Below are 12,811 nucleotides of genomic sequence, written 5' to 3' on the forward strand. Positions count from 1 at the left end.
GTCGTTTTATCACATTTTTAGGTCATACTATACTATGATGTTTTATCACATTTTTAGGTCATACTATACTTTGACGTTTTATCGCATTTTTAGGTCATACTATTCCATGTCGTTTTATCACATTTTTAGGTCATACTATACTATGTCGTTTTATCACATCTTTAGGTCATATCATATAATGTCGGGGTTTTTTTCCAGATTTTTAGGTCATACTGTAGTATATCATTGTATTGCATTTTCAGGTCATTTTTCGGGACATACTATACTTCAACATTTTTCATTGCATACTGTAGAATGATATTTAATAGTTTTTCAGGGCATACTATACTATGGCATTTTTCAAGTTTGTGTGTGTTAGGGCGAACACATATACAGCTCTTGTGTCTTCCTGATTTATTTCTTTTTGATCAACCTTGCATTGGGTCAGTCACTTCATTTTTTTCATACTATTTTGTTCACACCACGTCTCATTGAATTATTTCGTACTGATGCAGTGGTCTAGGGATTTAAAACAACCTTAGATTGTTAAGTTGTGCTATCTTACTTTTTAATTAAATATGTTGAAGTGTGTCACTGGTGTAACTGGTAAAAACTAGAAGTGTCGATGGGGTCTAAAAATGGATGGAAAGAGTCTCATAAAAGGTTTTAAAGGCATTTAATTTACTTTCAGGATTTGTGCATATACTCTGTAAAATGATAATTAATAAATAAGAAGAGCTTTATTGGAGGGGAGTTTGATTATCATGACAGGCTAATGTTCAACATATCAACGTTTTGATGGAACTCGGTTTGTTTTAGGGTATATTTGTCAGCCTTCAATAGTTAATTATTAAGGTTCCCAAAAATGTTTGAATATCGTACCATAATTACAATTATTGGTGGTTAAACTGTTTCCCTTGTCAAACCTGAAAGGCTAATGAAAAAGCTGTGTCCTGTTTGCAAGTGCAAACAATGTATTGGGTGTAGAAAACCTCTGACGTCCTTGAGTGGAAAAACTACAGACACTAAATTAGCCTCACTTCTGTTTTATTCAGTCTATAAAATAGGCTAATACTATGTCATTAAAACCAGTTGTACAAAGAGCATGAAATAATTTTTCCAGACATATTACAAAATGTATTTTTTTCCCTAAAGTTTGAAAAGTACAAACACCTTTTTACAAAACAGCAAAACTACATAGTATTGCACAATCTTTTCATTTATCTCCAAAGTATAAAGTTATCAATCTCCATCTGCAGGACAAAAATAAGAAAGAATAAATTAAGACCTTGTCTTAAGCATAATTCTTTTAAATTACAGAACATAAATAAGAATAAACTCTAGATAACTGAATTAGTCCTTAGTCAACAGCGGTAATTTATATTTAAAACAAATTCTGAAGAAAAGAGGATGCTAATTACGTTAACTAATACTTGGAAAAATAAAAGTGCATTTCGATATTCAAACTGCCCTATGTGGCTTACTGGGGAAAAAGATGTTTTGTTCTGAAACAGAAAATATATGTTATGTACACATTTAAAATATACAGTGGGTACAAGTGCTTTAAAATAATTCAAATCTGTACAAATTTAAAGTATGTATTCCTCTTTTGGCAGGATGAACTCATCACAGACAAACTTTGACCTCATTAACGCTGTGCATGCTCACAGGAACGAAGTTAAATAAACAGGAGAACCTGAACTCTCAGTCACGTCCCTCACAGGTAACACTTGTGTAATGACTTAATACGATGTAGATGTGGTTTCTGCTCTTGACAACTCTACCTGAGTCAACTGAGAAGATGAGGCAGACACTCAAAAAGGCAGGAGATGAAAGTATGAAAAGAAAGGAGAGAGGGGAGATGGAGAGAGACAAAGTAAGGTGGATGGTGAATCTCCAATCAGCTGTCATTCTGTGTTGCCCTTCAACGTCCAACACAAAAATAATAACGGAAGCTTTCTGCCCTGTTGAATATGTATCACTGTTACATCTTCCACGGTCCTGCGTTTCCATGGGACTCTGGGATACGTGATGAAATATGAAGACACGATGCGTCTTTTGCTCAATGTCAGCAACAGTCTCGCAGGTCTTCAGTGAGGCCTTCCCTTGTGGCCTATCTTTCAGTGTTAATATCAGCCTAAGCTACTGATTCAGGATCTGGGCCGACATTCATCAAACATCAAAAGAGTGATGATCCAAGACCCGTTCGCACCTTTTACATTAAGATATGTGTTTCTGAAACCTAACCACTCCAGAATCAGTAGTCCTATTCTTAACTTCTCCATGCGTATAGCTATCTTCTGCATCACCCATGACTGTAGCCGTTTATAGTCTCATCTTATGTTAGGGTGAGGAGAAACTTCTTCTTCCTCTCTTCTACTTCTCGATGAGGCCTGCTTCTTTGATCTTGGTGTAAAAGAATTTCTCCAGTAGGTTGGCACACTTGTAGTACTCGCTCTCTGGAGGGTTGTATTCACGACAGTTGGTGAAGATGCGCTGCATGTCAGCCATGAACAACTTGCGGGTCGTGTAATACCTGCTCTTCAGACGCTCGCTCATTGTCTTAAGATCTGAAACAAGAAAAAAGTCTATCATATACTGCTCTTAAATTTTTGACCGTCAAAGGTTGAATATGGCCACTACTAAACACAGTTCATTAGACACTTGAGTCGCAATTACAAGTGAAAACCACTGGAATATGTTAAATGTGATCCTCCAAAAGATCTGCGCTGTAACTGCTAAATCTAAAACTTCAGAATACAAGTGCAAATGATCTTTGAGAGGAGCTAAAAATGTGAAGCATGCTCCACGAATGCTGTTTAAAGGTTAAGTACTTCCTCTTGCAGAGACCATCCTTCAGCCAGAGGGGACAGCTTTAATCCCAGCATGCATCTGCACTGTGTCCTTGAACTTCATCTGCCATGAGCTCCTTCTAACTTTTCAGGGTAAGTTTTGTCTTTCATCATTGTAAATAGGTAGGTCTAGCAAGCGTGCTCCACTTTAATCCTCTGCTCCTTTGTCAGATATACACTGTACACGTACCCATGGGGAAGCGAATGACTTGGTAGTACCCAGGCGCCTCTGTTTTCTTCACTGGCTCCATGAAAGGCCAGGCGTTCTGGTGACTCTAAGACATAGACATTGCTTGATAAGAATAACGTGTGTATGTGTTAAAGGAACACTGCATATGTGTGTGTGTTTGGGTGTGTGTGTCTCTCACCTTCACATGTTGGAGGATGGTCTTCAGAGTGCTGTACAATTGATCTGGGTCCTTTAGTTCCTTCCTAAAGTACAATACAGAACAGGAATACATTAGCTAAGTCACTGGGGGAATTTCTAGAAGTTCAAATCTTGTACAGTAGAGTCACACTTACCCTTTGCCCACAGGCTTCCAGCCAGTTTCACCTGTTGATAAAAAACTAAAATTATCCCCATATATCAAACTATAAACATCCATAAATGTTAAAGGAATACTTCACCTGCGAAATGATCACTTGTATATGAAGTACTCACCACATGTTACATTGAATTCGTTAAGAAAACTCTGCTTTTCTCGCATGCCTCCATGGAGAACGGAGAATCCAAAAAAGGTGCACATTCTTCATGAATTTAAGTAATCACTGTCTACATTTAACAACAGCAAAACGATACCAAAACATCTGTTTACAAACTTCCACACAACTAGTGCAGTATAATTCAAATAGCATTTATCCAGTCGCATGCTCAGAACTTCCCAAACACATTCTTTTCTACTAAAACGTCAGCACAAACGGTCTCATGCACAGACGAGTAGTATGTCTGGACACACGCATGCGTTTTAACTCTGCTTAACCCTTTGAAGCCTGAGAAAATTGGCTTGATTTCTTTTAAAAACATGAGAAGAAGGCAGTGAGCAATGAAAGAAAAAAAAATTGCAAGAAATTAGTAAAAAGAGAAAATTAAAAACAAGAAGATTTGTAAAAAAAATAAATAAAAAATAAAAAAAGAAAGAAAGTGGATATAAAACAAACAATGAAATGGCCTGGAAAGAGTGCATAAAAATTAAAATAATTCTGTAACATAATTTAAAAATGTAATAATAATAATTCTAAATATGTTTTTTCCCTAGCTTTTTTTTAAAATAATTTTCTAAATCAATTATTTTTATTTTATTTTGTTTTATTTTATTCTTTTGCAATTTGTGGGACATTTCTAACCAAGTTGCTAATTGCCTTTTTTCCCGTGTTTTTGAAAGAAATTGCACCAATTTGCTCAGGGTTCAAAGGTTTAAATACTTGCGAATACTTGGCTCCAGCTTTCAAAGGGTTAAGCAGAGCTCAAAAGCAACCACACATGGCGCACTACTCGTAAGTGGTGTTTTAAATCGTAAAGTTTTAGCGAAAATACATGTGTTTGGGGAGTACTGAGCACACGACTGGATAAGTGAGACTTGGTTTACTGCACAAGTTGTGTAAGAGTTTGTAACGGATGCTTTGATGTAGTATTGCTGTTGTTAAAAGCGGACCCTGATTACTTCATGAACAATGCTTTTTTTGGGTCCTTCGTTCACCGTGGAGGGATATGAGAAAAACAAAGTTCACTTCACGAATTCAATGTAACGTGGTGAGTGCTTCATAGACAAATGGTCATTTTGTGGGTAAAGTATTCCTTTAAATACACATGTTAACACTGTAAAGTCAGTATTGTAGGTTACGTACGAATGCCAGGAATGCTCTCAATGGGAATCTGCCGAACTCCTTCCTTAAAACAGGAAAGCCCCGGATAGACTTTTCTGATCTGAGCCTGCTTCCTCTCTATCAGCTTCTTGATGATCTGAGGGAGTCAAATGAGATTAAAAGATAGTGAGTGCAGGAATAAAAATAGAAAAGGAGGCATTTAAACGAGGTGTGTTGTACAACGGGCTGTGTGCAATTTGTTGATGGTGGCAGTCTGTGCCTTTACTGTATGTCTGCACTATGTTATTTTGTATTTTCTCAATAGCAGATCCTGTATGTGTCCAGGACAATGAAGTCTATCTTAGGTTATATGAAACAAACCTCCTTCTGCTTCTTGATAATGACAGAAAACTCTGTGTAGGGAATGCTGGGGTTGAGTTCACAGCCCATGAGTGTGGCTCCTTCATAGTCCTTGATGTAGCCCACATATTTGGCCTTGGGAACCTTGATGTCCTTTGAGAAACCCTGAGAGAGAGGAGATTTCTGTTTTCTTGCAGCTGTATATACACTGTACAAAAATGAGTTCACTTAGAAAAACACAACCATTTCAAGCCCAAAACATAAAGAGTCAAAGCCAAAAGCAGTACAAATGCTGACACATAGTCGTAGTTCTACCTGTAGAAATGTGCGTAAGCAGCGAAAAACAAGGCAGATTACAGCAGTATCAACAAAAGCAAAGTTCATCACAGTATCAGCAAGTGACGTCTTAATAATTGATTCTTTTGTTTTTGCAGGTCATGTAAAGATTTTTAAGCACACACCGTGAGAGGTTTAGGCGAGAAGGCGTAGAAAAAATACTGCATCATGTGACCCAAGTAGACACAACATTACAAACATGTACCCACACACTTTAATGGACGTAACACGTTACCTGTTTCTTGAAGTAGCCAATGGCGTACTCATCAGCATAAGTTAGGAAGTTGAGGATTTCATGCTTTATGTGATATTCCTTCAGGTGGTTCATTAAGTGGGTCCCATAACCCTACAACCACACAGCCAAAAAAAGGCAAAGGTCAAAACTGAACAATCGGATAGCATGAATTAACCAAGCTGAGACAGGAAGTGATCTCACCTTGACCTGCTCGTTGGAGGTGACGGCACAAAAGACAATCTCCGTGAAGCCCTGCGATGGAAACATCCGAAAGCAGATCCCTCCGATCACACGGCCATCTTTGATCAGTGACAGCGTCTTGTGCTTCCTGTCCACAAAAAAACATGAATTCAGTCAGAATGTACCTCCACTACGTCTCTGAATGTGACAAGCAATGACAAAGTACGGTTACACTCACGGATCAAAGACCAGCCGTGTGATGTACTCCTTAGGCATGCGGGGCAGCTGGTGAGAGAACACATTCTGGAGGCCGACGAGCCACATCAAGATCCGCTTGTTGGGCTTCTGGTTTAGGGAGTTACCGATTACATGGAATTCAATCACCCCTCTGCGCTCCTCTAGACGAGCAGCTTCATCGCGTGCAGAGTGAGCTGACAGCAGGCTGGTCTGCACAGGAAGGAAGGAAGGAAGGAAGGAAGGAAATAAAATAATGACTTGATGACATGATCACTTGAAATGATCTCGGATCTTACAGTTACATTATTTTCTCCCTTTTATCTGTTACATTTTTCACTAAATGAAGAACATTATCTTCTTTACAAACTTTATATGACATTCACAAACTTACTTACTTTGGGCATACAGAATGATTATTTAAAAGTGGTATTGTCTTTTGCCAATTTTTTAGCCAACAAGCGCCAAATCTTTTGCCAATAACTATCAAACTGGAATTACCACCTCACGGCTATATCCCTCAGCCAACCTTACAAGTTGCAGCTTACAGCCATGTTCGTCCAGACTCATAATGTACTGAGGACTTTGAAGGAATTTAATAAAAGTTATTAAGTATGTTTTTTGCCAAATGTGGATGCTTCAGACATCCAAAGTTTAGTGTCACCAATTCAGTATCTTACAACGTCTCCCCCTCTGTTCATGCGATGAATAACGGCCATAAAAGTGTTTCTGTAGAACATTATGATGTCACAGTGAAGTTGACCTTTGACCTTATTGATATAACATGTCATCAGTTCATCATTTTGTTCTATCAAACACTTATGGTAATTTTTTTCATAATTGGTGCATGGATTCTTGAGTTTTGGCCAAAAACATGTTTTTTGAGGTCACAGTGACCTTGACCTTGACCACCAAAATATTTTTTTAGATATTTTTGGGGCATTTTGCCTTTATTTGATAAGACAGACATAGCGTGAAGAGGGGAGGCACGTAGTGGGGGGCAGTGGGTTGGAGTCGAACCTGCGACCGCTGCTGCAAGGACACAGCCTTTGTACATGGGGCACTATTCTCTCAAGGTTTCTGAAATATCGTGCTCATGGGAATGGGACAAACAGACAGACGGCCCAAAAATATAATGCTGTCGCCGACACAGAGGCATACAAATCAGTTTAATGTCACTACATTAAATGTCTTCTACACCTGACTCAATCAGTGGGTCAGTGGGAACTGGTTACCTCTGGAATGGCGGCAGGGTCGGTGATGGTTGCCATGACTTCATTGATGAGCTCCATGGGGATGTCACCCACCACCCTGGGTCTCTTGTTTTCCTCATGGGGGAGAGGCTCTGAGGGTTTGCGCTTTTCTCCAACTGTGATAATGCACAGACACAGAGGAAGGTACTCCTCATTACACATTATGTCTTTTACACCTTCTCAGCAGCTGAGTGGTGAATCTACAGCCAAACAAGAATTACCCTGCATTTTAAAGTTAGCTTACTATGTGTTCATATATGTGTGATGGCAAAACTGCCTTACTTTTAATTTGTTAGGAGTAGGTCTCTGGGGTTTTTCACTTCTGTTTCTTGATTCAGCTTTAAAGCCAAAATTCAAATTTGAGGAAATGTGTTAGTTGCACCTTCGGGACTTTCCATTTTAAAACAGGCTTTCTTTTAAGTGCTGAATACAAGTAGACAGATAGAGATGATGAATCTTTGTTAGCTACGAAGGCTTGGGTGCAAAAACCGCAATAACATGGTTTAACGGTAAAACACACGGCTAACTCTCCCCAGGTGCTCACTGTTTACTGTCAGGTGTTGTGTAATAACGTGGGATCATTGTAACCTTAGGACAAATTACAGGTTTGACTGTAATACCTGGGTTTGGCTCCAGCACAGAGGCGGTCTTCCTGGCAGGACTGACACTGCCGCAGGTGGATGGGTCCACCGACACAGGACTGGTGCTGTAGTACAGCGGCCTGGCCACAGGAGGCGCACTGATAACTACAGAGAGAGCATTGATACTGTAAGAGCCTGTTTTCATTTCTCACACTGCCTAAAGTCAGCTTGATGGGTGTGTCTGTCAGGGTGTGTGTTTCTGTTGTGACTGTGAGGGTGTGTGTTACCTGTGTGGATAGGTATCTGCCCTCCTGACGCTCCTGCCAAGAAGTCTTGGCTCCAGATCGGAGAGCTATGGCTGTACACCTCCTCCTCCAGCATAGACAGGAATCTGAGCCAAACACAACAAAGCAGCCACAACTTTACTTCGCTATATTAAAAAAGGCAGTTTAAGCGCACATGTGATTTCTGTGTGGTTTCACTCTGAGAATGTGCATGCATGTGTAGTGTGTGATTGAGTGCTTCAGCTGTGTAGCAAATTGTATGTTAGTCTGCATGTATAATTAAGTTTGAAGGATATTCCTTTGTGTGCAATTTCAGAGTTTCTATATGTTTCTTTTTCTTACTTAGGAAAGTGTGTGAGAATGAGCGTGCGTTTCTCAGGTGGCAGCTTGTCCTTTTCCTGTCTGGCCTGCTCCAGCAGTTGTTTCCTCATCACAGTGAAGACCGAACGCAACAGCGTCCGGCCGAAGATCTGAGTGGTCTCGTACCGGGGTAGACTGTCGCAGAACTGAGGCACATTGCAGTAGCAGAGCCATCTATAACGAGCACACCACAGGAATATTTACGACTGTAAACAGGTGTGCTGCATGTTAACAGGGTGTCTGGCAGGGCTGCTACCTGGTGTAGTTGGCTTTGTATCCAGCTGCATCATCGTTGGGAACCCTCTGGCGTCTCTGGGAGGGCGTTTCCAGCTGCCAGTAGTTGATCTGGTTGAGAAACATCTTGGCCAGCTCCATGATGGTTTGACGTTCCTTAGATGGCAGGTGGCTGAATTTGTACTGGACAAAATTGTTCACGCCCTGTTTGTAAAAGAGAAAATAAATAAATGGAAACAAAGACACACTGAAACAATTTGTGTCGAACGGTGCATTGCAGCTGATGCACATGTAGATGAGATTACCTGCTCGATACTGGGTTTTTCAAAGGGAGGACTCTCCTGTGCTTCTAATGTCGGTTTACCCATCTGTAGGATGGATTTCCTCAGCAGCTGAAAAATAAATAGAAAAGGGGAATATTCACTTGTAAACAATGCCAATTGTAAAATCCTGTGTTGGTATAATTTGATCGTAACAGTAGAGACTTACTTTGAAGAGGGAAAAGTAGACCTGTTTAGTGTCAGCATCCTCCTCTTTGTGAACACATGTGTAAAGATACTCCACATCCAGGACTATACCTAGAAGTCTGTTCATTTCCTCCTCGGAAACATTTTCTAGATGGGTCACATGATCACCTAGGGATGAGAGAATAAACCTTGAAATGATTACAGTTCTTCATTCATCAGTATATACCCTATACATGACTATAATGTTGGGGATTTCAGCCCATGGCCCTTTGCTGCATGGATAGTTAGGGTTTAATTGTATTTTATTGACGTCTATTTTACTGTATTAGTTAACATTAATTTAGTGTTGGAACAATCCCCCGCAAACACTGTTTTGTTTTACCTGCATTACTGTTGTATAAACTGTCCTATCAAAAAAGGCAAAAAAATAACCTTATAAAAAATAATAGTAGCCTATAGAAATGTCACTTTAAAAAGGTCATTAAAAAATGTGGTAGTATAATATGTCATAAAAATCTACATTAAAAATCATAATATAGACTGTTGGCACGGTTGAAGCAGTATTTAGCATTGTTGCCTCACAGCAAGAGGGTTCCTCGTCCCAGGAGGGAGCCCTTCTGTGCAAAGTTTGCATGTTCTCCTGTGTCAGCGTGAGTTTTCTCCAGGTACTCTGGCTTCCTCCCACAGTCCAAAGACATGCAGGTTAAGTTAATTGGTGACTCTAAGGGCGCATTCACACCAGGATGTCTGGGGGACTCGGTTCGATTGGGTGGGGAATGCTGAAAAATTTCACACCTTCATTTGGTTCGGTTCACTTTCACACTGCACTTTTTAAAGCGGACCAAATCGCCTTGACGTCACGCAGTTACAACAGCTGCTCCTTTGGGGGCGGTACTGCCCGAAACGACCATTGACCAGGAAAAAAAAAAAAGCACGAGGAAGAAGAAAAGCCGGCTCATTGATTGGCCATGACAGAAAATGGAAATACATCCCCTTCAGCTGGCGTGGTCACCCAGTTTTCAAGCGGACCAGGGTTTGCTTGTTTGGTCCACACCAGAGTTCAAATGAGCGTTCACACCACTCCAAACGAACTGAACTATCCATGGAAGTGGACCAGGGTTTGTTTAAAGCGGACCAAATAGCGCCAGTGTGAATGAGTCTTAAAATTAGCCATGAGTGTGAATGGTTGTCTGTCTCTATGTGTCACCCTTGTGATAGTCTGGCGACCTGTCCAGGGTGTACTCCACCTCTAGCCCAATGTCAGCTGGGATAGGCTCCACCCCCCCTTAATTATAGGCTGGCTCCCTAAAATAGCACTCAATCGTCAAAACTTTGAGAACCCCTGATCCATGACTTTTGTTTCCAACTGCTCTAAAATGCTCCGTTTAGCTGTGAAGTTTCTAAAAATTCGTCCTGGAGGAAATTCCCCCCCGACCCCACTAAAGAGGTCGGATCGTAAAAAGGTGTCGATTTAAGATGGTCCCCCCAGTGCTAAATAGATTACAGCCCTGCCCCATACTCTGTACCATTTGATATTAGCACCAGCTGTGGCTTCCTTCCCAGACTTGCTGACCTACCCAGGGTGTGAGAGCAGCTCCGGCAGGGCTCCTGCAGGTTGACTGCGCTGGACTGCTGGTCAGTTCGTGGCGGTGTAGGAGGGGGGTTCTGACTTTTCCAGCCGTTACACTTGCAGGCTCCCTCAGCCTGGGGAACAACACAGTTTGAATGAGCACAGGCAGGAATACAGATGAGGGTGAAGCCACTATATATTAATTTACTTTTTGAATCTGTGAAACATATGATTCACACTGAGCTGTCATAGTGAGGAGCAATAAACAGATGCAGGTTTTAAGGAAGAGCAGGCATCACTGATGTTTTCTGAAACTGAAATTACTTGTTGTTTGCAGAGTTAGTTATGGTGCCTTATGACTAACAGGTGGTGCTGCTGTTATCAGCCACTTGCATATGTTATCAGCTTTTTAATCACACCAGCGTCTAAAAAGGAAACAGTATAATTATGAGCACTAATCATTTTCCCAGTGCTGTATAATTTTAACACGCGCTAAATGGACCATAACAGCGCGCATAGGTGTTAAAACTTGACAGTGGCGCTCAGGTTAATGGAGATTTGTTATGACTGACTTTGTACAGTATCTGGAGGTGGGGTGAGAAGGCCTGTCAGCGTCAGCTGGAGCTGCCTAACTGCGCACGCGCACTGCAACAACAACAAACTCCGCCCCCCTAGCAGCTGTCACCCTGTCAAAACAAAGACCCCGTCCCTCTCTGCAGATGATATACTGCATAAAACCAATAAAATCCTCTCTATTTCACACCGTGCGCTGACAGACGGCACAGGGACACTGTTAACATTCCCAGTGAACAGCCTCAGCCCGCGCTGAGCACACACACAGGGCTGCAGCCCCTGTGCTCACAGCCAGCTACTCCCAAGTACCAGCGCCAAGCCAATGTTTACGTTCACCGACCCCCCACCTAGACAGAAACATAGTAACATTGAACATACAGCAGACAGCTTGCAGCTGGAGGGCCTCTACGTGAGAGTCCTGCAGCGTTAATGCTTTTATTAACTGGGTTATTAATATCGCTTTTTCTATTATTGGTTCGTGCATGCAAAATGAAAAAAAATGAAGTGCGGCAATGGCTTCCTTTGCTGCGCTTGCATTTTGTAAACTATTGCAACCAACCGCAGGAAACACCGTTGCTTTAGAATAAATCATTCAACCCGCTGTGTTTAAACACTCAGCCGACTGCAAATACAACATACTTTGCAGGATGAATACACTCCGAGTTTTTCCAGTTTCTTCGGCCGAGGTGAAGAGCGGAGTTGCGCCTTCTTCACGGCGATACGTGCGGATCCTCCAGCGGCGCCGGAGCCCTCCGTCCCCCCGGCTCCAGGAGCGGCCGGTACCAGGCCCGCTGCCCCGATGGCCGGAGAACCTTGCTGAATCCCAGCGCTGTCGGCCATGATTCACACGGAACCCCCGACGGGACCCCCGGCCCGGGAAATATTCGCTCTGCTGTCCGCTCTATTCCACAAGCGGAGGATCAGACATGGCGCTCATCCTTATTTTCAATTTCTCACTGTAGGCCCATTTTCCTCCGCTAGGGGACTCAGATGGGATAGGCCAAATCCAGCACAATTGAGAGAGGAGAGGTCACAAAATGCAACCATTTGTAGCAAAATTTCAAGGTCATATAATGGAAAAAAATGTGGCTTGCCATGTGGAGCTGCATCTGAGCACACAGGGACGAGTGTGTCATGGTAATAATCTCATAGAACACAGGAATTACTGAACTTATTTTCAATATCCAATATTTATAGACTATATTAAAATAGATACAAATATATAAATAGATTTTTCTTTTTTTCAAGGAAGAGCAGTTTGTTAAATAAAAGGCATCTAATTAAATTAAGACAATTACTGCAGATAAATTGTCAGGTTAAAGGTCAGAGATGACCAAAGAATTAAGAAATCTTATTTCAATTCAATGCCAATTTGAGATGTTGGGGTGGAGAGGAGTAAAACAGCAAGTCTTAACCTATAGCAAAAAAAAAAAAAAAAAAGTTGAAAAACTATCACTATCTGTGGGAGGTCCACGTGTGCACACACACACACACACACACACATACACAC

The 12,811-nt window shown here is 41.4% G+C and overlaps 1 protein-coding gene across 1 annotated transcript; it reads right to left on the bottom strand.

Moving 5' to 3' along the window:
* Positions 1–994: 994 nt before the first annotated feature.
* On the bottom strand, positions 995–12,482 carry kat2b (K(lysine) acetyltransferase 2B). The gene is made up of 18 exons (XM_050033961.1): positions 11,941–12,482; positions 10,736–10,862; positions 9,181–9,326; positions 8,997–9,083; positions 8,714–8,895; positions 8,440–8,631; positions 8,101–8,204; positions 7,853–7,978; positions 7,215–7,348; positions 5,984–6,192; positions 5,767–5,893; positions 5,566–5,676; positions 5,016–5,159; positions 4,677–4,791; positions 3,354–3,384; positions 3,200–3,263; positions 3,022–3,106; positions 995–2,549 (listed from the first exon to the last, which is right to left on the bottom strand). Exons 1-18 carry the CDS (start codon positions 12,139–12,141, stop codon positions 2,356–2,358), a joined length of 2,379 nt encoding a protein of 792 aa, XP_049889918.1. The 5' UTR covers positions 12,142–12,482; the 3' UTR covers positions 995–2,355.
* Between the last annotated feature and the right edge of the window lie 329 nt (positions 12,483–12,811).

This window comes from Epinephelus moara, chromosome 22, assembly GCF_006386435.1.
Source record: "Epinephelus moara isolate mb chromosome 22, YSFRI_EMoa_1.0, whole genome shotgun sequence".
Classification (NCBI taxonomy): domain Eukaryota; kingdom Metazoa; phylum Chordata; class Actinopteri; order Perciformes; family Serranidae; genus Epinephelus; species Epinephelus moara.

What these genes read in the sequence shown, in the direction of transcription:
- kat2b (XM_050033961.1), bottom strand. Translation starts at nt 12,141, where the DNA reads ATGGCCGACAGCGCTGGGATTCAGCAAGGTTCTCCGGCCATCGGGGCA. An exon ending in TGAGAGCATTCCTGGCATTC is followed by an intron (nt 3,385 to 4,676) that starts GTACGTAACCTA and finishes TTTTATCAACAG; the next exon opens with GTGAAACTGGCTGGAAGCCT. An exon ending in CCATCCTCCAACATGTGAAG is followed by an intron (nt 3,107 to 3,199) that starts GTGAGAGACACA and finishes TCTATGTCTTAG; the next exon opens with AGTCACCAGAACGCCTGGCC.